Raw genomic sequence first — 25,525 nt, forward strand, 5'->3', positions numbered from 1 at the left:
AGCCAATCAGCGAGTAGCAGTGTTTTCTTCTTGGGGTCAGAATAAAAGGGCTGGAATAAAAGGGGGCAGAAAAGGCGCCGGGCGGGCCCGATACACACCAGTCGGAGTCGGGTGAGCTGGACCCGGGGGATCGGGGCCCCTGGTGAGGGTACGGGGGAGAGGGGGGCACAGAAACTGCACGACAAGGGACGTAGGTAGAAGATGTATGAATATGAGGGGGAATAGACCGGACGGATGAGGAGCGCCAAGAAAGAGATGACGAATAGAGGAGGAAGCTGGGGCATGGAGGGACTGGGGTCCGCTCCCATGGAAACGGGCTAATTGCCGAGGTAACGGCCCGGGATGGGGGGTCGCGCGGGCGGCCCGCGCCGCCGGTTTGAACCGGCTTCGCCTCTCCCATGCGGGGTTGGCGTGGCCGCAGCGCCTAGCGACCTAAACAGCGGCCAATGGGGAGGCAGTTCCTGTGCTATTCGGCCAATGAGCGAGCCGTGGGCGGGCCGTTCCGGAGCTCTATGCGCTGATCTTGTGGTTGAAGGAACCAGTTCTGGGGAAGGGTCTTGAATGCGGGCGGGAGGGCGCTTCTCAGGGTCCGTGGGAGTGGCAGCCCCCAAGTATGGCCCTGTCCAGGTGCCTAGATCCCAAGTTGCATCACCTGGCAGCCCCGAGGCTACGCCAATCCCGCTGGTGGCCAGGACTAGTCCCATGTCCCCGAGCATGCGTTAGCCCCTTCCTGCTTCTATGCCTCAGTTTACCTGAGTGAGCGGAGGAGGAAGTTCTCCTTGCCTCATCAGGCGGCTTTATAGAATCCGAGGGCAGCCGTACGAACCAACCACGGGTTCGGAGGTAGCCCAGGTCCCGGACAGGTCTGGGGTTTGCTTGGTTTCCTGCGCGCACCTGCAGCCGGGGCCGCGGAGAGGAAGCACGCTCTGCTCCCTGCGGCGGCGATCCGGGACATCCGCGCGCGCCGGCAGGGCAGGGCCGGGCGCTGACGCCGAGATCTGTGTGCAGGTGGCTGCAGAGCCGGACCCGGGCCGCGGTGCCACGCCATGGCACCCACCCTGGCCACTGCTCATCGGCGCCGCTGGTGGATGGCCTGCACAGCCGTGCTGGAGAACCTCCTCTTCTCGGCAGTCCTCCTGGGCTGGGGCTCGCTGCTCATCATGCTCAAGTCGGAGGGCTTTTACTCGTATCTATGTACTGAGCCAGGTGAGACGGGCGCGTCGGGCTGGTGGTGGTTTTTGGAGTGGGGGCTGTGGAAGGGCGCGGGATGGCAGTGAAGACCTTGCCAGCAACACCAACCCACTGCACAGCGCCTCCAGTTGGCAAAAAGCCCATTTGATTCTTACCCAGCTCTGCTGGGTATATGTCATTGTCCCCGTTTTGTGGATGAAGAAACTGAGGCTCAGAGAGGTCTTTTGACTTGCCCAAGGTCACACAGCTGGTGACTGTGGTAGAGCTGGAACCCCCAAGTCCAGGGTTTTCTTTACTGAATCAGAATATCTCCTGGCACACAGTAGGCCCTCAGTAAGCATATACTGGCCTGCTTCTAGAAGTCTGTTCATTGTCAGAAAGAGGAACTCTTGATTCAGTGACTGGGGTGCAGCCGGGGAGGGGAAGTGGCTTCCTCTCCACCCTGAGGAAGGTTCATCTAGAATCTAGATGTTTTTCACTCAGGCCATTATGGAGTCTCATAAAGCCTTGCCAGATACAATTTCTTGTCTATTTTTGCTGCTTTATGATTCTCCAACGGACGTTTTCTCCAACCAGCTGTGAGAACATCTCAGTGGCCTTCCACCCCCTGTCCCCCAGATGCTATGTCTGGCCCCTTCCCTTTGCCACACCAGGGATGTCACAGAAGCCAGGCTGAAGATTCTTGTCTATGTGGAATTTGCACACACACCCACACACCCCTCACTGCCCCTCCCTGTTTGAGGGTCCTAATTGCTGCAGGTCAGTAGGTTCAGCCCCAAAGTAGGGCCCAAGCAGCTCCCAGCCTCCCCCTCTCCCAGCCTTCTTAAGCGACCTTGATAGGAAACGCCTTCCCTCTGCCCTCTGCCTGCCCCCGACAGTGGATGTGCCACAGATAAACTCACATAACCTCTCTCCCCAGCATCTTTGTCGGCCAGCCCTGCCCTGGTCCCTTAGATGGGCATGGTCCTGCTCTGACCCCCTGAATCACCACCGTCATGCCTGTTCTTACTGGAGTCCCTGCTCTGGAGGAAGAGAAAGCTTTGAAGCAGCTCGTGCTGCTCGTGACCCCAGTGTAAAATCCTCCCTGTTTCCTTCTCTGATCTGCCCAGGAGATTTCCAGCCTCCAGGGAAGCCTGGGTGGAGAGGTTCAGGGCAGGAGAAAGGGAGGGGATGTCTGCACAAGGACAGAAAGTCTATCAATTATAACCTTTAACCTCAAAAACATTTCCTAATAGCCTAAGGGTTCTTGGCAGGACTTTCTCCACATCAGCAAGAAATCTTGGGAGATGGGAGAGTCAGACCTTGTTCCCTGGATGAGCTTTCGAGCTTTCTGCTTTGCCCAGGAGATGTGCCGAGGTTAATGACTTCTCTGAAAGGAGCAGGTAGGAGTGTTTGACTCCTCCCTTCCCTTTCTCTCTCCTTCCTCCCTCTGGATCATAACTCTCCTTACCTTCCTCCCCAGTGAACTTTCAGCTGCATGGAAGAGTATAAAGAACAGAAAAAACTTCACCATCCCCAAACTACAAGGGAACTGTTTTGGTCAGATTTTTTTTTTTTTCACCCACTGTGGTATGGGGAAGGTTCGAGTCTAGTTTTTCCTCTCCAGATCGTCCACCGATTTTGTATATTTTATTGTATTGTAGCCTTGGGGCTGGTCACTTCGTGCCTGCCTCAACCTTGGTTTCTTCCTTCTTTTTAAAGTGGGAGGAGTCCCAGAGATGGGGCTGACTTGTGCTGAGTTGGTGATTTAGTCCTTGAGAGGGTTGACGGCTCCCTCCCTGAAGGGTCAGGATTGTGGGTTGAACATCAACTTCTTATCCCTGGTCTTTACTCCAGCCTCTGGTTTCGGTTTTCCTGATTAGCTGGCAAACCCGCTGACCCAGCATCCTCAGCTGGAAGGCTGCTGATTCCACATGGTTTATCTCTCTGGCCTCCCTGCTCCTTGCCTCTTGGAGTCTGTGAAACCTGTTGTCTTTCAGGGCCAGAAATGCCCCTGCCTGGCTGGAAGTGCCTGTTGGATTTAAGGTCAAGGTTTCTGCTTAGGTCTAACATATTCAACCTGGGTGGGTGGCTGAAGGATGAAAGGCAGTTATGTTACTTCCTGAATTTACTGAATTAAACTTATAAAAAGCCTAGCGGCCCATAGCTGACTGCAATGCTAATTTGTGAGCTTTCTGTTGCTTTAGGAACTGATGCTTTGGTTCGTTTTCTAAACAATCCTATTGAAAGGTTCATCTTTCTTGGGACTCTTGACAGAATCTGGCCACAGACACAGTGTTGGGTTCCAGCTTGATGAGGTGGAAGAAGGAAGGAAACAGCCCATTTCTCTGTTGCCCTTCCTCTGGTTTTGCCCTGCCCCTGGGCAGTCAGGAGAGGTGACAAGGGAGGATCTGGAGAGCCGGGTCTGGACATTCAATGGACTTTGCATGAGGTCCACCAGGTGTCGGCTTCTGGAAGCCTCCTCAGTTGCCCCCTGCCCCCTCCAGAAGCCCTGGTGTGGACAGGAGTCGGACCCGGTTCCCAGCCCGGGAAGAGCGGGGCTTTCCCAGTGATGTGTCCTTTTGGCCTCAGGGTTGGCTGCTCTGACTCCCCCGGGCTGACCTCATTCTTCATTCTCCCTCTTGCTCAGCAGCTTGCTTTCCCAGGGTCAACTCAGAGGAGTGGTGCTATCTGTAGATGTTTAACCTCTTCTTTCATCTAACCTACACATTCAGCAAATGCTTGAGGTGCTGGGCTGGGGGTACACAGCCAGCCTGCCCTTGGTGGCTCTGCTGTCTGCCAGCATTAAAGAAGTGATCACAAACAGACCAATACAGTTCCAAGAGGTGGCCGGGGCGCTACGGAGAGCATGGTGCAAAGAGCCAGAGCAAAGTGGGGAGCTGCCCAGATGGGGTCAGAGGGTCTCTCTGTGGTTTAGGCAGAAGCCTGAATGGTGAGGAGGTGGTCAGGAGAGGAGAGAGCTGGGCTGCACTTTGGAGGACTGGAGAGGAGACCACGATGGCAGGAGCGGAGTGAGAAAGGGCTTGTGTGGCGGGAAGGGACTGGAAAGGTGAGAGGGGGCCGGGGTCTGCAGGGACCTGGACGGCCTGGAAGGCCACATGGGGAGATTGGAGGAAGCTGTGGAGGCAGGAGAGTGCGATGCTCAGAGTCACCCATTGGAGAGTCCATAATGAATTGAGGGCTTGCCCCATGCTGGGTTGGGGTGGGGGCTATGAAGGGGGGGGCACAGCTTCTGCCCTGAGGAAGTCACATCCAGCCACAGACCCATAGCCGTCACAGCTCTTGACGCCGCAGTCACTCGGCTTATGGGGGTCGGGGTGGGGGTGGGGCACATCCCTCACCCTGAGACAAAACAGGAAGGTGGCCCATGAGGGGGAACAGGGGCTGCCATCACCTGGGGAGGCAGGGCCAGGCCTGGTCCCACCAGGGTGGGCTGAGGCTGCGGATGTGGACAGGAGACATCTGCTGCTGCTTCCAGGCCCTTCCTCTCTACGGTCTCTTCCCACACCCAAAGGCCAGTTTATAGCTTTTGAAAGATCATCCTTTCACTTTTGTTGCTATGAATGACTTTTCATCCCCCTCTCCTCCCAGTTTATTTTGAATTAAAAAAAAATCATAGCTCTGGGTGAGAGGATCTGCAGCTGGTGCCCACAGCCTCAGGATGCGTTCCAGAGAGGGCCTCGTGCCCGCGGCATCCCCACCTACCCACCTTCCTTCTTCCCATTTCATGACCTAATCTCCCTCCCCCACATCCGTTGGCCTCAGTTGGCTTCTTGATGTCCCAGGTAGGTCCTGCCCAACTTGGGTTGGCTTCCAGGGACCTCGTAGGGAAGTCTTGGGGCCTCCCGTTTTCACCGGGCACATGACGTTAAGGGCCACCTGTGTGGCAGCCTTTGGCCACCTCCATCCTCAGCATTTTCCCTCCGAGACACAACATGCAGGAGTCCAGCATCCGTGCAGCCCAGGTTCGAGTCCCCGCTTGCCCATCTACCTTCTATGCGACTTCGGGCAAGCAACATACCTGCTCTGAACCTCCCTGTATCCTCGTGTGAAAATTGGGGGGTGGAGGTGGGGGGGCACAGTGAACGAATTGCATTGAACACAGTGGCCTGCGCACACCAGGCACCTGTAAAGGGTGGCCGCCGCTGCTGTGGCCGTGACAAGGGGTAGGCCCTGGCTGCCTGTGTCCTGCCTCTTGTTTGCTTGGTGCCCGAGGCCGGCCGACCTCTCACCCACATCTCCCCTGCTGGACTGAGATGCTGCTTCCTGTTGCCGGATAGACTAAGGATTTGAGAGAGGCAGGAGATCCTGGGGCAGGGACCGTGAGCAGCGTGGTCCAGGGGCCCCAAACCCTGGGCAGTCAGGGAAGGGGAGCTGGCCAGGAATTCAGAGGGCCCTCCAGCCGGGCAGCCCACCCTTGCTCTCTCTAGCGTCATCAGGCCGGCTCTTCTGGAGGCTCCCTATGACCTTTGTTTCCCGGGGGTGGAGGGGAGCCCCCTCTTTGACCTGGGAAGCCCAGGTATCCCAAGTGGGGTCCCAGCACCCTCTCTCCTCCTTTGCGTCCTCTGTACAGATTTTCTGTGTGAGGCTTCTGTGAGTGGGGCCGAACAGTATGGGCTTTGTTCTCTCTTCCCTGCCCTGGGTCTGCCCCTGACCAGCCTTATTCCTGTTCCTGACCCACTCCAGCCACACCAACCTCTTGCCTGTCTTGTTTCACCTTCCCTGGCTGGGCTGGCCTGGGCTAACCTGGCTGCTCACTGCCGAGGCATCTGTTTAATAAACAGGTGCAGGTGAGGAACCGGGAAGCTTGGCCAGGGTGAGGGCTGAGCTCTGGGCGGGTTGCACAAGGGCACCCAGGGGCTCAACACTTCCTGGGTGCTTTGTCTGTTTGTGTTTCTCCCAGCCCACAAGGGCCCAGGTGGGAGCAGCCTGGGTGTGACGGTGTTTTGGCATCTGCTGGGTCTGTGATTATTCGTGTGGGCTGTTTATTGCCAACAAAGCTTCTGGGCTCCCCAGAGGTTTACTTCCCTCCAGGAGCCAGGGACAGTCGAGAGGCTACTCCCTTCTCCTCCCCCGTCCCTCCTCCCGCAGGCTCATCTGTTGCTGGACATCCCTGTCTAGGGGCAGGAGGGCAGAGGATCAGCTGGCCCCGTTGGCAGGCATTTGTCTAAGGAGATGAGGCTGGTGGCCTAAAGGGGAGGGTCCCTGTTCCTGTGGGTGGGTGGCAGCTCCAGGTGCCCTTCCTGCACCCTGACCTCTCTCCTGAGGAGTCCCCCTCTCTAGTGACAGGGTGACCAGATTTCTGAACAATTTAGGACATTTCCACCCCCACCCTCACCTCCAGCAAATCAGGGAGACTGCCTTGGGTACATTGCCATGGGACTTTGTCTTTTCTCCCTCGAAGAGTAAAGTCATGGATTTGGGGATCTAGCTGTGGCTTCTTTCTGGGGAAACGGGTGCGAGTGGGTCCCTGTGATGCCTGTACTCAGCGACAGTGCTGCCAGAGTGCCCCTGCAGCGTGTCAAGCCCTGCATTTTCGCACGTCCTTCAGTACTTCAGCTGGATCAGACCCCCTGGTGGCCATGGCAGGTCCCCCAGGCCAGCGACCCGGGCCCTGGGGCACCCTCTCCACCTGCCCATGTGGGATCTCTGGGCTGGTTTGCTGGTATCTGCCTCCAGCCTGGAAGTTACTGTGCTGAGACCCTGTGCCCTCACATCAGAGCCAGTTCCTGTTCCTGCTGGCAGAGCCAACATCTGAAAGGGGCTCCAGCCTGTGGCGCGGCTCTGCCTTTCCAGAAGCTGCCCCACGGTGGCCGAGCCAGGCTGGTGTGTGGCTAGCAGTGTTGGGGATGATTCCGAGTTGGACGCCGGGCTTGGAGGACCCTGTTTGCCGTGAGGTTTGGCTGTCAGCATGGTGGGGCCTCTTTTGGAAAACTAAAAGAAAGAGGGGAAACCTGGCCTGTTAAGGTTGGATTTCTGGGGCTTTGGGTAGTTAACCTTATGGCTTGATCTCCTTAAGGATTTAAGTATTTAACCTCCTTAAATCCCCTCTGTCTTCAGCTTGATTCCACACAGCCTACTCCCTTTCCTCTCTCTTGATCCTTTTAGCCACTGTGATCTGGTCCATTGTTTTCATTCATTCAGTAAAGAACTAGTGTGCACCAGGACCTGGGTGAGGTGCTGGGGACACGGGTGACTAGATCACAGCCGCTCCTAGTTCAGCAGGAGACCTATGCTCACCACTACCACAGTGTACAGACTTCTCCTACGTACTACATCTGGATGCTGCCAGCCAATTGCACCATTATCCTCATCCTGAACCTTCAATAATAGTATAATAATAATAATGACTTCCAGCTATTATTTACTGAGTGCTTTCTATATCTGTGAGCTCTAGAATATTATCTGGATAGTCTTTTATCTTTCCTGAAACTCTAGGAGGTAGAGGCTATTATATTGTTCCCATTTTACAGGTAAGGAAACTGAGACAGATAAATTAAACCACTTCTCCAAGGTTATGCAGGTAGCAAGTGGAGGAACCAAAACTGGAACCAAGATCCTGGGCCCCAGCCCTGCACCCTGCATCACCATGCCCCCCGCAGGCTCGTGGGTCAGAGGTCGGCACGGGGAATGAGTCACCCCAAGTATACCCTCTTCATGGACCTGGACAGGCCTGCGCAGACCTCGGCTTTACAGCCCTGGTGTCAGAGGCCCGCAATCCAGAGGTTCACAGTTATCTGAGGAGAAGGATTTCCTTGACGATTGTGGTGTGACCTCACATCTGACCAGAGGCTGCAGCTGTCTCTGCAGGATTAGTCAGCATCTCTTAACCAGCAGTCCCGGGCTGGAGAGAGGCCCCAGCCTATTCCCAGCCTAGCCTCACCCTCCCACCCTCGGCTGCCGCAGCACTTTTTCCTCTCCCTGTTTGTTGTCCTGGTGCTGGGTGGACTATGGAGGAGCTGTTAAGGGGTGGGATTGCAGCACAGGTGGGGCTCAGGTACCAGGCTCCGAGGGGTCCAGGCATGGCCTTGGGGGCAACAACACTGTGACCCCAGTGGGAAAAGTAGGAAAAGTGCAACTCAGTAAGTGAAAGCAAATGATGTTGGATTATTAGAAAAGAAAAGGAAAGGAAACTTTCCAAAAGGCACAGTGTGTGTTTGGTCGATGCCAGGAAGCTAAGGGGAGAGGGGGCATCTGGACTATGTGGAAGTCAGCTGTGTGTGCCAGTGAAGGAGGCCCACTCACTCCTCCCCACACTGAGGAAAGCCTGGGCCTTGTGGGGAGATCAGTGGCTTGTCCTCCCCAGGTGATCGAGGGTCTGCCCCATGCTGACTGTGGCTGATTTCCATGGACAGAGCTGCTGGGAATTTTCTAGCCAGCCAGCCCAGGGCACCAGAGCCAAGGCTGGGCTCTGAGGCCTAGTATTCTAGGCCATGGTTACCCTAGAATGGGAATTCCCAACCTGGGGCTCAGGGGACACATGAAGCCCATGAAATTGTGGGCAAGATGGTGTGTGCATTTTCGGGGGAGCAGGGGCACAACTTTCTTTATTGGAGTCTCCAAAAGGCCTGTGACGCCCACTAAAGTTAGGAGCCCCTGCATGGTCACTCTGTGGGCCTTGGGCCACATAGACATCAACCTGCTGTGGAGTAGCATGAGCTCTCAGGGGCCCAGAGCCCACCCTGGCATTCTCAGTGGGGTACCTCTAAATGTGCACCTGCCTTTGGGATCTTTGGGAATCCCTGCCATGACTCTGTGGTCCGATTTCCCTCCCCCTCCATGCAGAGAATGTCACCAATGGCACAGTGTGGGGCACAGCGGAGCCTGAACATGAGGTGAGCTGGATGAATGGCTGGCTCAGCTGCCAGGCCCAGGACGAGATGCTAAACTTGGCCTTCACCGTGGGCTCCTTCCTGCTCAGTGCCATCACCCTACCCCTGGGCATCGTCATGGACAAGTATGGCCCAAGGAAGCTCCGGCTACTGGGCAGGTAAGTGTGGGCTCCTTGGGGACAGGGGGTGGGTGGGTGGACCCCCAGGCTGAGTTCCCCACAGTTGGGAATCTTGGCACCTGCTATCAGATGCACTGTGGAGCTCCCCAAGTGTCTGCCCAGAGTGGGGTTCCTATCCCATCTACCACCGAATCAGTGGGTCTGGATTCCTGCAAGGTGCCGGTACTCCATAAAATCACAGGACCTCAGCCCTACCTGGGGAGGGTGGGGGGGGTCGGGAGTCGCTTGTCATTAAGAGAACTGGTTTCCCAAGTCTTTTTGACCTTACATCTCCATCAGGGAATAAAAGATTTTGAACACATACCTCCAATAAAAGCACATGGAATTATAAATTATATATGTACATGCCACTCTTAATGTGTCATGTGCTTTATACTACAAATGGAAATATATAAGCTAAAATAAATGAGATTTTAAAAATATATAAAATAGAAGTTCTAATATCTCCCCTACCCGTGGTACCCTAGAGGATCATCTTGTACATCCCCTGGTGGGGTGGGGTGGGGTGGGGGGCCCTGGTGTATAAAGCTGCAGTAGCCCAGATTCAGGGTCAGTTCACCAAGCTGCTGGCCCTCTCAGGCCAGCGTCCCCTTCAACCCGGTTCCCACTGGGAATCAGCATCTTGTAGGGCAGAGGTTTGCAATGCGCAACATGTGTGACTGTGAAGGGAAGGGTGGGATTAGTTTTATTCACTCTTTGGAGCCAGGACAGAGCCTGGGGGGTGGTGGTGCAGGAGCAGCTACTTGTCTCTCCCTTGCCCAGCTGGGCTCTGTCCCTCCCCTGGCTAAGTGGGCCCAGGCCCCTGAGGAAGGACTTGTTATCCCCTCTCACTTCAAATCCTTGGCCCTCTCCCACCTGGGGATGTAGTGCTTATGAGATGTGACTTTGGGGCTTTAATTTCACCTGAGCTACTTACTAGCCAGGTGATCTTGGAGAAATTAATCTTTTTGAGTTTTATTTTCCTCATCAGAAAAATAGGGCCTCAGCATTGTTGTTAAAGTAAGTGAAATAATGTATGTAAATGTTGTCAAAGGGTCTGACACATAGTAAATACTTCCAACTAATAGCAACAAAATTATTAATAGTAACAATAAATAATGTACTATTTCTGCTTGGTTTTAGTGCCTGCTTTGCTGTTTCCTGCTTGCTGATTGCATATGGAGCAAGTAACCCAGACTGTGAGTATGCTTCTCCTCCACCTTTTGTCAAGGGCTGGGGAGAGGTTGCCCAGGGGTCACCTCGGTTCACCTGCTCTGGGAAGCCATGCAGGGCCTGGTGCTCACTGACCGAGTTAAAGGGGAACCTGTTAGGCCTTTACCCGGTTAATTGTTTCAAATAGGTGGCTGAGTAAAAGAGCAATCGCCCCAGACAGCAGTCAGAGAGAAGCTCCCAGGGTGTGTGAAGCTCCCCTTTCATCACCAAGTTGAGGCAATCCCTGATGGCCTCACTTACGCCAACCTGAGAGATGAGTTCTGAGAACCAGGCCAGCTGCAGAGGCATGGTTCTTGGCACGGACACAAGCCATGAGCTGAGACCTTGCACTGGCCACCCAGGCCGGTCCTTTAAAGATGGCTTAGAAGCTTCCTGATTACTTCCTCTGGTCCCTAACCCTGCTCAGGTGGAACTGTTGCTTCGAGGACTTTAAGAACAAACACCAAAATGGGACTTGACTTTCTCCAAAATCTTGGCCAAGCTCATCTACTGATTTTTGGTACCTACATTGCTGGTTTTCATGAAGTGGCTTCTTTAGGCCTCTCACTAACCGCTAAGGTTGGTGGAGAAAGGAGTATGGGGATGCACCTTTTGGAGTCTAAGCTCTGAAATACGCAAGAAGAGGATGGTGAGAAGAGTCCACTGCAATCCCCAGGTGTCAGGCACCAACCCCCAATGACTTGTCCATTCAGCCTGGTTTTACTGGGGGCCTCTCCACACAGGGGACTGGGCCAGGCCCTGGCCTCCCTGAAGCTCAGCTGTGGTCCCCACCTGAGGAGGTTTCTCTTTCCCTACAGCTCTCTCCATGCTCATCTTCATCTCCCTGGCTCTGAACGGCTTTGGTGGGATGTGCATTACCTTCACCTCGTTAACAGTAAGTGTCAATCTTGTTAAAGAAGTCCTCTGGTTCAGTAATCTACTTGTGAATTCGCAGCAGCGTTTATTGGTTTCAGTTTCCTTGCCCTCCATTCACAGAGGGGCTGTGGGTGGAGTGGTCTGCTCATTCGTGGTCTCTCAAGCTGCGGGGGTCCTGCAGGCCGTGGAGCACGGGTCTCGAAGCAGACCCATCCCCTGCACTAGTACCTGGCAAGGCGCAGGCACGTTGCAAGTCAGCTCGCCAGCCCCGTGCCCGGGGAAGACAGGAGCAGGGAGGAAAAGCTGCCACCCACTTTGTTCCATCTTATTTTTCCTGGTAGCCATCACCAGGGTCTCCAGGAGCCCTGGCTAACAGCGCTACCTAAAAATCAAACCTTCTTTGGAATTGTCCTGGTCCTTAACCTTTGCCTTTGTCCAGAACTGAATGGAAAACTCAGTGTCTTCGTGGTTTTTTGAATGCCGGGGCCCAGGCAGCCTTCCTGGAGAGGGAGCTGGTTTCTCAGGATGGTTGGGGTGAGCACCCCCTTCCTGGGAGCAACCAAACCCACAAAATGTGCTTCCTCAAAAGGTGGGGGAGGTGCAGGATGGTGTGGGAGGGAAGAAATAAAGCCAAAGAAAGCCCAAACCGTGCTGGCCCAGAGGGAAGAAGGAGTTCTCATAGCCGCATTTGGTGGGGCAAAGGTGCCATTCCAGGCCGAGCAAGCGTCGGGGAAGAAACTGCGTTTCTTTATAGAGACTTCTGCCCAGTAGGGAAGTCTAATCTGACTCAGTTTCCCTATGAAAAAGTTTTCATGACACAATGCTTACCATTACTTTTTCCAGTGCACTCTGTTTTCTGATTTCCTTCCAAGAGTGGGTCAGAAGTTCTGGGGCTGTTGAGGGGCCCTTATTCAGCTTTGGGTGAGCCTGGGGACCTCTGGTTTTCTTGTCGGGAGCTCAGGGAGGTGGTGACATCTCTGGAGCCAGAGGCCAGGGCGGGCCCAGTGTCTTTTCTGTTCACCCTTTGAAAGCTTTTGCCTTGTTAGCTATGTCCAGGCAGGAGGGTTACCTGTCTGCGTCTAGATCTGTGGAAATGGAAAGTTCACTGAAACATGGGTTAGGAGAGAAACAAGGCCCAGGGCTGTGTGTGTGGTGGGCTTGGGGAGTGGGTGACACACGGATTGGGAACTCTGGCTGCCTTGCTTCTGGTGGGGTGAGGGAGACTTACTTCATACTCTTGTGCATTTTGACTATTTTTTTTAACTGGGTAGATTAAAAAAATTGATATATTCCCTACTCTCAAATTCCCAGAGGGTCATGAATGTTAAAACTGAGAAATATGTTAGAACTGTCAAGAATACATAAATTCCACTAAATTGTGTAAATTATGAGACATATGTCAAAGTTCTGTTGAAAAACAAAAACCTGGCACTACCCTCATCATTTTAAACGTGCTTATGTCATGGCAGTTTGGAATTTCAGGGATAAAAGAAAGAGATGGTCCTTGCACTTGAGGAGATTATCCTCTGAAATGCAGGAAGATGCATAAGACAAATGGATAAAAACCACCACGTCATTAACCCCTTCATATGAATCCCCTTTAAGAAGGCCTTTAAAAATGAACTCCAGCTGTCCAAGAAACTTTTAGATGAAGCTAATAGGACAATAGGATTCTTTTTCATGGTTATGTTTTTATGATTGTAGCAAATATTTTTTTATTTTACGAAGTCAATATTTCAGAAATATAAATTGTACGCTTAAAAATTCTGTATGCCTACCTTCATATAACCACTGTCAACAGTTTGTAATATATTTCTCCAGCTTTTTTCTTTTATCTGCATATACCAATATTATTCTTTTTTTTAAATACTGTTAATACTTGTCCTTTTCACTTAATCATTGTATATCTTTTCCTGTCAGTATTTAGAGATCTACCTCATTATTTTAAAGGGTAGAGTATATACCTGATTATTAAACAGCTCCATATATTTCTGTTATATGGATGTGCCATAATTTATTTAACCAGTTTACTGCTAATGGACATTTGGATTGGTTTCCAATTTTTCCAATTAGTGAATGCTACTGAAGTGAGCATCCATGTACATACATTTCCATAAACTAAATTACTGGCAATGGATTTGCTGGGTTACAGGATCAGCACTTTAAAAATTTTAATATATATTGTCAAATTGCCTTCCAAAAATGGTTATATATTGAAACAATCCTACCAGCATGTATGAGAATGCCTTTTTGTCCATGTTCCCTCTAATATGATATCATCAATCTTTTTAAACATTTGTTAATATGATCTGGTGAAGAAGACACACCATGGTTTTTTATATTTCTTTAACTGTTAATGAGCTGAAACGTCTCATCACTTCCATATTGGTCATTTGTTTTTCTTCTGTGAATTGCTTCTTTGTGTCATTTGTCCATTCTTCTGTAGGGCTGTTTATCTGTTTTTCAGTGATTTATAAGAGCTTTGTCATATACAAAGAAATTAGCTCTTTTTTCTCTTGAGAGCAAGGCATCTTGCACTGGGGTTTTTAGACCTCTGTCTAGGTGGTCCACGAATAAGCTTCAGGGGGGCTTGGGACCCTCCTGAAATTATGCACAAAAATTGTATGTTCATGTGCTTTTTCTGGGTAGTTTTCTGGGTGTGGTTTTCTGGGGAGAGGGTCCATTGCTTTTATCACCCTCAAATAGGTCTGTGTGCAGGCTAAGGCCCACTGTAGCAGGAGTGTCCTGTCAGCTCCCTGCGCCAGCCAGGGAGTGACCAGGTGAGAAAATCTGATCATCGTTAAAAGCCTTTAGTTACCAGGGATCTGTTGAAGGGAGGCTGGTGACTTGTCCTCTAAGGTCCCCATCCTTGGGTCTAGAACAAGGAACCACAAACTGCTACCCTCAGGCCAAACCCAACGCAGTGCTTGTCTTCCTAAATAAAGTTCTGTTGGACCAGGGCGCGCCCATGCCTTTATTGGGGCAGAGTTACGGGGCCGGGAAGCCTACAGTATTTTTGAGCTGGTCCTTTACAGAAAACATTTGCTGACCCCTGGTTTTGGGGCTCAGTCACTATTCCCGGTCTGAAGGGAGAGGCTGACACCCAGCCCCTCACCCCCACATCCTGCCGGGCTCCCCTCCAGTGACACAGGCCAACTCTCCAGGCACTTTTTGAGGCATTGTGTCACCTCCTCCCTGCCACCCAGGTGAGGGAGCTCCTTGGCAGGGCCTCAGAGGGCTGCAGGGAGGTTCCTTTCCAGGACAGACCCTGAAAGGGGAGCAGAGGCCGGTCAGCGAGGACAGGGCGGGAGCTGTTGGGCAATGTTCTCGGGCTGGCTGAGGCTTCTGCTAAGCAGTGCTGAATCTCTTCAGGCCTTTAAAAAGCAGAACTGTCAGGATCAGCTTCCAGAGACACCGAGTTAGCCGCACAATGACACTTTCTGTTTGTGTCTCCCACCCGTGTTCTAATTTTAGGGACAAAGGAGTCTTCTAGGTTGCCTTTAGGAGCTTCCTGAGTCAAATCTACAACTGCTTTGGGGCCATTGATAATTGCTCCGAGATAACTTCGGAATCTGGGGGAACACATTGCCACAGAAACCTTAATTTGGGGACTTTCTGAGCCCCAAGGGGTTTTGTGAACCACGAGCTGTGGTCTAAATAAAGAGACCGAGGGCTGTGACAGTTACCGGTTACCCACGTTGGTGGAGAGGGGTCCTCGGGTCGGCAAAATGCCTTTTCCTCACAGGCCAGGACGAGGCGCCCAGTAGGCCTCTGCACGGAGCCTGTGCAGGCTGCACCCATGCCATGGGTGGTTCCTCTAGAGTGGAGGCTCAGAGAGGCAAGGGTGGATCCACGCCAGGAGGGTGCTGGAGAGCTGCTGCCTCCCCCTCGGCCGCAGCAGAGGGTCTGGCCGCGGCAGGTGGCATCCTGGGGTGGGGGACCAGGTTCCTCCCTCAGGGCACAGCCCCCTCCACACCAGCCCGTGCCCTCGCATCCGGACAGCACACTTCGGTCTGTTTGCTTAGCACCTTGAGTTCGCCCAGCACTTTAACTCGCTTCATTGGCTGGAGCGCAAACACCGGCCAGCGGCTGAGGGGCGTCTCTGGGCCGCCACCCCACAATCCAGGGCTGGGGTTGCTTAGAGATGGGAGCAGATGCCACCAGCGTTTTGAAAACATCTTTTCCGCTTCATTACTCTGACCCCTGTCAGTGTGGGCGGAACAGGGCGTTCTGAGCTTTTGAAACCCTCACGGAAAAGGGGCTACGGAATGTTGCCAGGTTTCTTAATGAAAAATTTCTCCATGGGCTTTTCCCACTTGATTCATTGAAGTCTGACTTTAAGCTGATGAAGAAACGCTCCCACGGGAGCTGGGATCTGAGTTTAAAGAGAACAGAGTAAATATCCTTCTTCAAATACCTGAGAAGGAGGAGCAGGAAAGAGCGGGAAGCAGATGCCTGCAGCGTGGGGGTGGGAGCACATTCCTGCCAGGAGCCCTGGTCTCCACAGCCAGGAGAGCGGCCCCTGCCCGCCCCAGCCGCGCTCCCCCACCAGCTCCCGGGCAGTGCAGGTGCCAGAGGAGCAGGACTCTCCCAGCGCCTGGAGCCAGTCCTGCCTCTCCTTCCCTTGGCTCCTGTCCAGTGCCTTGGGAAACCGAAGTGGTCAGCTGCTTGCTGCTGGCCTGGGGAGAATTCACCCATCAGAGGGTTCCACCTGGGGAATTTGCTGGAGCATGTGACACGTTCTGGGTGGACAGAATGTGCAATAGCCAGAGCTGGGCCTGGCTGGCAAGGTGGGGGAGGTGGCTGGGGGGGGTGTCCCTCCCCCTCATCGGTGAAGCGGAAAGGTGACCACAAAGACCTTCTCGGCAACGTGTGCTTGGAGGTTCCCGGTTGTTTGGGGTTAGGAAACAGCCCAGCCTTGCTGAGTCCACTTGTCCAGACTGGTACCTGGATTCTGGCCTACACAGGTACAGAACTCTGGGTGTGTGCACCAGCCACCTGAGGACAAGGCTTACCTCTGGAGGGGGCCCGAGGGCCAGAATGCCAGGCCCCACCCAGGCTGCATGTGGCACCGCCCCAGGGTCGGGGCGTGTTCCAGGGCTAGTGGACTCTGAGGCTGGGGTTTGGAAAGTCAATGCCAAGAGGGCTGTGCGTCAAGGCTTGCCCTGGGGACATCTGGGTGGAGAGGCACACACCCTCGGGCATCTTAGAGAGGACAGTCCCCTCACACTGTCCTGGGCCAGAATGCCAGGGGAGGGGCTACCTGCAGCTGCTGTTTTCCTCTCCGGGAAGGTCACACTCTGGGGCTGAACAGTGTTGCTGAGGGGCTCAGAGAGGATGAGTCACGGCTTCCCATGCCAGGGAGGCCACCATGGAGGCCCAGCAGCCTGAGCCCAGAGGTGGGTTTTGTCCAGCCAGGCCCACTCCAGCCCCAACTCTGGCAGAGGCCATGGGGTGGCCGTGGGAAGCAGGGCCGGCGACCCCCATCCGCACGTGCAGTTGTGAGCCCTGAAGTCCGGAAGCAGCCACTGCTGAGCATTTCCCTGGCACCTGTCAGTGCAGCCCAGCACTGGCTTCCGGGTTGGCAGCAGAGCTGGTTCCTGCCCCTCCAGCATGCCCTTGAGGCCCTCCCCAGGGCACTCTGCAGACCAGTCAGCCTCAGTCGTCCCTGTGGCATCTGAGTAGCCATATGTGCAGCTGAGGTCCGGTGAGGGCGAGCCAGGAGGGGGGACGCCCGGACCACCAGGGGAGTAGACGGCCCTCAGGGAAATGCAAGTCCGCTGATGGTGTGGCCCTGGACCACCGGAGGGCCCCCAGTGGGGCAGATGGGTCTAAAAGGAGCATCAGCAGGGGTGGGGGGGTCTCCAGTGAGGAGAGCAGACACGATGCTTGACAGGCCTAGAGGTTAGAGGCTTGAGAAGTGAGGGCAGTTGCCTTGGGGCCCATACTGAAGTGGTTTCCGAGAAGCAGTGTAGCCAGTGACTGCGCACAGAGGCTTGACCTGGTTCGAATCCCGAATTTGACCCTTACCAGCTGGAAGGAGTTCCTTGACTCTTCTAATCCTAAATCTTTGTACCTATTAAATGAGGATAAGTGACACCTAATTCATAAGAGTGTTTTGAGGGTTTTTAAGATAATACATAAAGAAATCACTTGGCAGAGAGTAGTTATTAAAAATAGTTGCTATTATTGTTTGTATTATTTTTTATAATAAGAAAAATCTGATCAAGCCAACCCTGGCACAGCAAATGGGGGAAATCTCCTCTGGCAGGCATGACAGCTTTGGGAAGAAGAAAAGGAAGTGGCTTAAAGGATAAAACAATTAGCATTAACTTTTAAAAATAATTAGTGTCCAGCGGGAATAAACTCTTCTCCAGGGCTTAATCTCCTTTTATGACCAAACATTGACTATTGCCAGGGTGTTTATACTTTGGATTTCATTAGTGAAGGTCACTCTTGATGTTTTTTTCAGAGAGATTTCATCTGACACAAATGTTAGGTATCCCTAAAAGCTCAGAAAGTGACTACCTATTTAAAAACTTCTATTGGTCAAAAAACACCATAAGCTAAGAAAAAGTTAAATGACAATCTAGGAAAACATACTTGCAATATATCAACAAACTGTGGATATCTTTAATATAAATGACTGGTTTAAAAATTTATGGATAAATGTTCAAAGTCATTAGTAATCAAATGTACATTTTTTCTATTTCTTTTTTTAAATCATGGAAAATTTTAAATATACATGATCTTAGAGAGAATAATATAATGAACCACAGTACCCATCTTGCAGCTTCAACAATTATCAACTCATAGCCAGTTTTGTTTCATTTCTACCTCCCCACCACCAGATTATTTTGAAGTAGACATCAGTCATTGATTCATTTCATCCATATACACAAAGAAATGGACTTTAAGACTACAAGGAAATATAATTTTCACCTATTGGTGAAGTGGCAAATATTAAAAATAGTGAGAATGAACAAATGTTGGAGTGGCTAGGGTGAAGCAGACACACTGATATGTTGCTGGTGGGAGGTATCAATTGGTATAAGTTTTCTGGAAGGCATTTTGGCATGAAGTATCACAAAACCTTAAAAATGCATGTGCTCTTTTGTCTAATGATTCTACTTTTGGGAGTTTATCTTAAGGAAATAATAGCTATTTGTACATATATTTATCCTCAAGAACGTTCATTGAAATATTATTTATGATGAAAATTAGAAAGGACCTGATGTCCAATATCAGAAATGGTCGCATAACTTATAGACCATCCAGATAAGAAAATACCAATCATTACAAATTATGTTGAAGAATAATAAATGACATTAGAAAACATTTATAATATATCAAGTAAAAAAATAAAAAGTTTACAAAACAATCTATACCACCATATGCTCCCATTTAAGTTAAAAAGTTATAGGTGTTCATAGGAGAAAGATGAAAGGAAATATATTGAAATGGTAACATGACTTTCGCAGAGTGATTTTTATTTTATTCTTCCTTTATGTTTACTGTTTCAAATGTTTTATAATGAACATACGTTGCTTTTCTAAGCGGGGGGAGGTAAACATAACTTAAAATTAAAAATATAGGTGTTGGGCGGGTGCCCTGGAGCTCTGTACCCCCTACTAGGAACGGCCCCGCTCAACAAAATAACATGTTGGGAAAAAGAATTTTTTCGGTGTTGGTAAAGAAATTCCAGTCAGGGAGAGGCAGACTAGCAAGGAAGGCTAGTCCAGGCTTGAAGAAAAGGGCCTGGTCCCTGGATGGGTGCAGCGCCAGTTTCCTCTCCTGGGTTCCTGTTCTCTGTCTTAGATCTAGTGCTGGGGAGAAAAATCTAGAAGGTCAGGTCAGTTTCCGGGGCTAGCCCCAAGCCCTTGCTGTTCTGTGGCCTCTAGCCTGGATTTGGGTTAAAGCAGCCTTGACTTTAAGAAGGTAGAAGCGAAAGCTAGCAAGCAGTCTGCTTTTCGGGTGCATCCCCAGGCCCTGTTGAAAAGTCTGAGACCACTGTGTATGCACAGGTGATCTGCAGTGACCTTTTTACACTGGGCTCTTGGCCTTCCTTACTCTTCTGGTTGGGTGCTAAGTCCTGTTGATCCCTTTCTTCCTTCACCTGCCCTGGATGGAGAAGTATGCCGGGGATATTACCAGGCATGGTAACATATTACATCATATTCATAGATTCATACAGATGTGGGGCAAAGTATATCCTCCCCAATACCAACCACAGCTTCTCTTTCCAAACTTCAAGAGAGCTGGCACCACACTTTGTGAAGGTTTCCTTCTCATTCCTTCCCATACTCTCTGGAGAGCTATGCCAACCTGTTTCATTTTCAGGCTGTTCATATGGACCCTACCCTGTTTGTCTTAAATCATTTTTGAATCTTTTTATCAAACATCTAATAATTGCTGGCTGTCTCAAAGTAAATCCTGCTGTTGCTGAATGGAGGCAGCATATATTGCTAGCGGTAATCAAATGTGCCAAATCTGAACTTGGTTATCTACCGGCCCCTCATCATTTCTGCCTGTTTTGCCCACAAATCAAAGCGAGTAAGGGAAACAAGAGCTTTGCTCGCAGTGGGATCTACTGCCCCAGGGAGATGCTGCAGCCCCTTTGGGACAAAGGTGTGGCCAGTGTGCATTTCAATTGTTTTCTCCTTCCATGCAAGCAGAACTAATCTTTGGATTCTGCCTGGGGCAGAGAAGCCCCTGGAGATGCCTGCCCTATAGTGCCGCTTTGCTGGAGTAACCAGCTTGGAGCAGGCTAACTATGTGAGCTCGGGAACCCAGGCGTGTCCTCTAAACTGCAGCATACCTGGGAGGCAGGTGTGCAGAGAGAGAGATTCAGGCACCTTTAGTGTTCACCTGGGTGCACCTGGGCACGCATGAGCACATCACATTTCCTCTGTCTTCTGCTGGGGTGAATTTCTATATGCCCTTTCTTCCTCCCTGAGAAGCCTGGGGGACAGAGGGTGCTCTCGCTGTGGGGTTGGGAGAAGAGCTTTTTGTATAACAGTTTTATTGAGATATAATTTTCATACCATACAATTCACCCATTTAGAGTGCATAATTCAGTGCGTTTTAGTATATTCACAGAATTTTGCAACCATCACCACAATCAATTTTAGAACATTTTCAAAATCCCTAAAAGAAACCCTGTATCCATTAGCAGTCTCTCCCTGTACCCCTACCACTCCCTAAGCCCTAGGCAACCACCAATCTACATTCCATCTCTATGGATTTGCCTATTCAGGACATTTCATGTGTGTTCCTTTGGTTCTGGCTTCTTTCAGTCAGCATAGTGTTTTCAGGGTTCATCCATGTTGCAGCATGTTTCAGTGCTTCATTCCTTTTCATGGACAAATGATATTCCATTGTATGGATATCCCACATTTTATTTATCTGTTTATCAGTTATTGGACATTTGGGTTGTTCCCACTTTTGATTGTTGTGAATAATGCTATTATGAACACTTGTGTACGTGTTTCTGTGTAGACATATGTTTTCATTTCTCTTAAGTATATACCTAGGAGTGGAGTAGCTGGGTCATATGTCCACAATTTGAGGAACTATCAGACTGTTTTCCAAAGCAGCTGCACCGTTTTACATTCCCACCAAAAGTATGAGTTCTAATTTCTTCCACATTCTCTTCAACACTTGTGATTATCTGTATTTTTATTATAGCCATCCTAGTTGGAGTGAAGAGGTATCTCATTTGCATATCTTCTTTGGAATGATGCCCATTCAGATCCCCTGCCCATTTTTTTTTAATATTCATTTTATTGAGATATATTCACGTACCACGCAGTCATACAAAACAAATCGTACATTCGATTGTTCACAGTACCATTACATAGTTGTACATTCATCACCAAAATCAATTCCTGACACCTTCATTACCACACACACAAAAATAACAAGAATAATAATTAAAGTGAAAAAGAGCAACCAAAGTAAAAAGAACACTGGGCACCTTTGTCTGTTTGTTTGTTTGTTTCCTTCCCCTATTTTTCTACTCATCCATCCATAGACTAGACAAAGGGGAGTGTGGTCCTTATGGCTTTCCCAATCCCACTGTCCCCCCTCATAAGCTACATTTTTATACAATTGTCTTCAAGATTCATGGGTTCTGGGTTGTAGTTTGGTAGTTTCAGGTATCTACCACCAGCTACCCCAATTCATTAGATCCTAAAAAGGGTTGTCTATATTGTACGTAAGAGTGCCCACCAGAGTGACCTCTCAGATCCTTTTGGAATCTCTCTGCCACTGAAGCTTATTTCATTTCCTTTCACATCCCCCTTTTGGTCAAGAAGATGTTCTCCGTCCCACGATGCCGGGTCTACATTCCTCCCTGGGAGTCATATTCCACGTTGCCAGGGAGGTTCACTCCCCTGGGTGTCTGATCCCACGTAGGGGGGAGGGCAGTGATTTCACCTTTCAAGTTGGCTTAGCTAGAGAGAGAGGGCCACATCTGAGCAACAAAGAGGCATTCGGGAGGAGGCTCTTAGGCACAATTATAGGGAGGCCTAGCCTCTCCTTTGCAGCAACCGTCTTCCCAAGGGCAAATCCTGTGGCAGAGGCCCCTACCCATTTTTAAACTGGGTTATTTGTCTTTTTATTATTGAGTTGCAGGAGTTCTTTATGGAGTCTAGATATATGTCCCTTATCATATATATGATTTTCAAAATTTTTCTCCCGTTCTGTGGGATTTTTTTTTTCACTTTCTTGATAGTGTCCTTTGAAGCACAAAAGTTTTAAATTTTGACATTGTTCCTTACTCATTTTTTTCCCCAAAGAGACATCATATAATTTTTATTTTCTAAGACCTGCAATATTTATTCCTTAACAAAGTATAAGGTGCACAATGAAAGCCTGCAGCCAGCCTAGGTGGTTGTACCTCAGACATTTCTGAGGTAGTCTTTGAATCGCACCTCTCAAATTCTCTGTACATTTGTCTTTATCCAATGTCAAGGCCTGATTCCTGACATTCTGACCTCTCTCAGGTTGCAACTTAGCAAACATATGTTGAATGATGTCACTCAGGAGTTCATTAGTTCCTTCAAGAATTTTGATGTTATACTGAAACACAAGAAGATGGAAATAATTCAAGGTGAAGCCATGAGAAGAATTGATTGGATAATTTCACTTTCTGGTCACAACTGGATTTTTTTTTTTTAACAAGTTATTTGTTTTCCTTGAAGCATGACTTTATCTTGTCTGAGATTTTCTGTAAATTGGTATGGAGGCGGCCCCATGTTGGTCCCGAAGTGGCTGTGGCGCCTCCCTGAGGCAGCAGATCCCACTGTGGACAAAGCTCTGTTCTCTTTCCTCATTTTGAATTGTGGGCAAAACAGGCAGAAACAATGAGGGACAGGTAGGTAACCAAGTTCAGATTTGGCACATTTGATTACCATTAGCAATATATGCCGCCTCTATTCAGCAAGAGCAGGATTTACTTGCAGCCAGCCAGCACTTGCTATGTTTGATAAAACCATTCAAAAATTATTCAAGACAAATGGGGTAAGGGCCATACAAACAGCCTGAATTCAATGAACCAGGTTGGCATAGCTCCCCAGAGAGTGATCCCAATGCCAGGGACACAAAGTGTGGTGCCTCTTCTCTTGAAGTTTGAGAAGAGAAGCTGTGGCTGGTTGTTGGGGAGGACATACTTTGCCCCACGTCTATTTGAATTTATGAATGTGATGTAATCTATTACCATGCCTGGATTTGTGTGGGATCACTGAGGGTTTCAGCCACGAAGTTATATGTCCAGAAGGAGCTGCTGTGAGACCTGCGGCCTCCCCGTTGGGAAGGAATTCTGGGCCTTTCTTAGCGTTGGCCTTCTCAGGTGCTGATCTTTAGGGCAGAACTCTTCAGGAGGAAAGTGAGTTCCCGCCTCATGCTGAGAAATTCAGAAGGGGGCATCCTAGCCCTGCTCCCTTGCCAGCCAGGAGGGAGCTGTAGAATTCTGATTGGCAACTTCCGGAAACTTACTCTCTCAAAACCCAAGGCAGCTTTTGCTGACATCTGGTCCTTCTGGAATGCTCATATTTTTATTTATAAAATGATCCTCTAATCCCCAAATAGCTTCTTATTTTTAACAGGATTGCTCCCTTAGAGGGATGCTTTTGCTCTCTGGCATCAGTGTGACCTAGAGAGACAGGGCGGCCCTGGCCTAAGCCAGTCAGGGAGAAGGGACACTTGCCCACTGGAAGCCAGGCAACTCTGGAGCCCGGTTTCTGCATGGCTCTTTCCCTCTCCCCTCAGCAACCTTAGTCCAGGAAGGAAAAACTTTTAATGAGCCATCATTACCCCTGGGCTAGAGCGGGTAAGAAAGGTTGCCTGGCCAGCCCATGATCCTCTCTTCCCTCCTCCTTCGTCCATCCCGTCAGCTATGCTGAGGTTCCCCTCGTTTCTTGTCTTTCAGCTGCCCAACATGTTCGGTGACCTTCGGTCCACGTTTATTGCCTTGATGATCGGGTCCTACGCCTCCTCGGCAGTCACCTTCCCAGGAATCAAGGTGAGGATGTGCCCAGAGAGTGCCCAGCACCTGGACTTGGTACCAGTGGCTGCTCAGGGGCCTCCCCCAGCCCTTTCTGAAGAGAGAAGGAATTGTGGGCACTTGGGCTGGCCCCTCCCCAGCACCCCCACCTGGGCAGTATGCACTTGGGAACCACAGGAGTAAGTGGGGGGGCGGAAAATTCAAGCACATCACTACAGGGTGTTACTGCAGGTTGCCTTTGCATTTCTGGGTTGGGGCAGGGAAAGGGGTGGGTGAAAGAGTTCGTCCCTGGTGATTCTGAGTCTGACTCCAGATCCCCGCCACCCCCCAGCCCTGTTGTTGCTGGCCTGTTGCTTCCCATTAGCCTGAGCGCTGGGCTCGGCCAAGTTGGTTCAGCTGTTTCCCTCCCAGGCAGGATTCTGAGCCCAGGGAAGTCACTTGGGGTCAGGATGAAGCAAACACCTCGCAGGCCATCAGCCCCAGTTCCTATGCCAAATCCTGTTGCTCCTGCCAGGGTTTCAGAAAGGGCTTCTCCCTCCCCCAGCACTGGCACCAAGTCACAGCTCCCTTCCTGAGGGTTGGGGGAGGGTGTCATTGGGGAGGGGAGGGGAAGTCACAGATGTGGTGTCCACCTGGGAATGGGTCTGGGGCCGGCCATAGTGTGGACTTTTAGGGATTGTCGTGCTCCGGGAGCCTGGAGGAGCCCACAGGTTCCTTGCCCTCCTCTTCTCACTGTCTAAGTGCTGGTCTCATCCCTGGGGAGGGGGAAGCTGTCTGCTGGCACTCTGGGGACCCTTGTTTGGTTGCTGGAAATAGTAGTTATAACGGTAACCCCTAAGATGTCCAGCGGGCGTACCGCAGACCAGGCCACAGGCCGAGTGCTTTGCCCGGATGGAACCCTTGAACTCTGGCCCCGTGAAGAGACGTGCCAGTGCAGAGCTCTGGGACACACGGCCGTTTTCTGTTCTCTGAGTATTTTTTTTTTTAAATGCACATCGCTTTTATTTAGTGCGAAAATAAAATGACCAAACATCTATCATAACACCCATATATACTGGCATTAAACTCAGAATTGACCTGTGGATGTCATTACCTGTATGAAGATTAAAATACTCACTGAATGATAAAGGCAGAAAACAGAAGCTGAAAAATGAAAATACAATAAACCACTTTTTAAAAAAATAAATGGAACCCAAAGCAACCATTCTGATAGGTCTCATGCTCCTCTCTACTGAGTTTTATAAGAATTTCAGTAAGTCTTCAGCATCCCTTAATGCAAAGATTATTGTTTGTGTGTGTGCAGTTTTATTAATTTAAAAAAATTATTCTGTTAGCATGTATACAACCTAAAATTTCCCTTTTTTTCCGCATTCATTTATATGTCATTGTGATTCCATTCACAATATTATGCTACCATCACCACCATCCATTACCAAAACTTTTCCATCATCCCAAATAGAAACTCTGAACGTTTTAAGTCTTGAGTCCCTATTTCCTACCCCCACCCCATCCCCTGGTAACCTACATTCTAGATTCTCACTCTAGGAATTTGCTTATTCTGATTATTTCATGTCAGGGGGATCATACAATATTTGTCCTTTTGTGGCATATTCCACGCAATATCCATGTTGTCGGCCTTGAGTATTTTTTGAGCACGTACCGTGTGCACTCTTCTAGGTGCTGGAGAAACATCAGTGGTCAAGACTAGCAATAGACTTACAATAGACAAATCAACCAATTAGGAAGCACGA

At 50.3% G+C, this 25,525-nt stretch overlaps 1 protein-coding gene across 4 annotated transcripts in view; it reads left to right on the forward strand.

Moving 5' to 3' along the window:
- Positions 1 to 25,525, forward strand: part of SLC43A2 (solute carrier family 43 member 2) — a 40,167-nt gene continuing 14,642 nt past the window's right edge. The window contains exons 1-6 of one of the 4 annotated variants that reach the window (XM_037808160.1): positions 1 to 111; positions 1,009 to 1,206; positions 8,977 to 9,181; positions 10,325 to 10,380; positions 11,212 to 11,288; positions 23,700 to 23,792. In XM_037808160.1, coding sequence (XP_037664088.1) covers positions 1,047 to 1,206; positions 8,977 to 9,181; positions 10,325 to 10,380; positions 11,212 to 11,288; positions 23,700 to 23,792 — 591 coding nt within the window. In that variant the 5' untranslated portion in view covers positions 1 to 111; positions 1,009 to 1,046. Of the gene's footprint in view, positions 112 to 201; positions 330 to 555; positions 1,207 to 8,976; positions 9,182 to 10,324; positions 10,381 to 11,211; positions 11,289 to 23,699; positions 23,793 to 25,525 lie in introns of those variants that run through there. The other 3 variants (XM_037808161.1, XM_037808162.1, XM_037808158.1) reach the window with 3 other exon arrangements.

Source organism: Choloepus didactylus, chromosome 18 (genome assembly GCF_015220235.1).
Source record: "Choloepus didactylus isolate mChoDid1 chromosome 18, mChoDid1.pri, whole genome shotgun sequence".
NCBI lineage: Eukaryota > Metazoa > Chordata > Mammalia > Pilosa > Megalonychidae > Choloepus > Choloepus didactylus.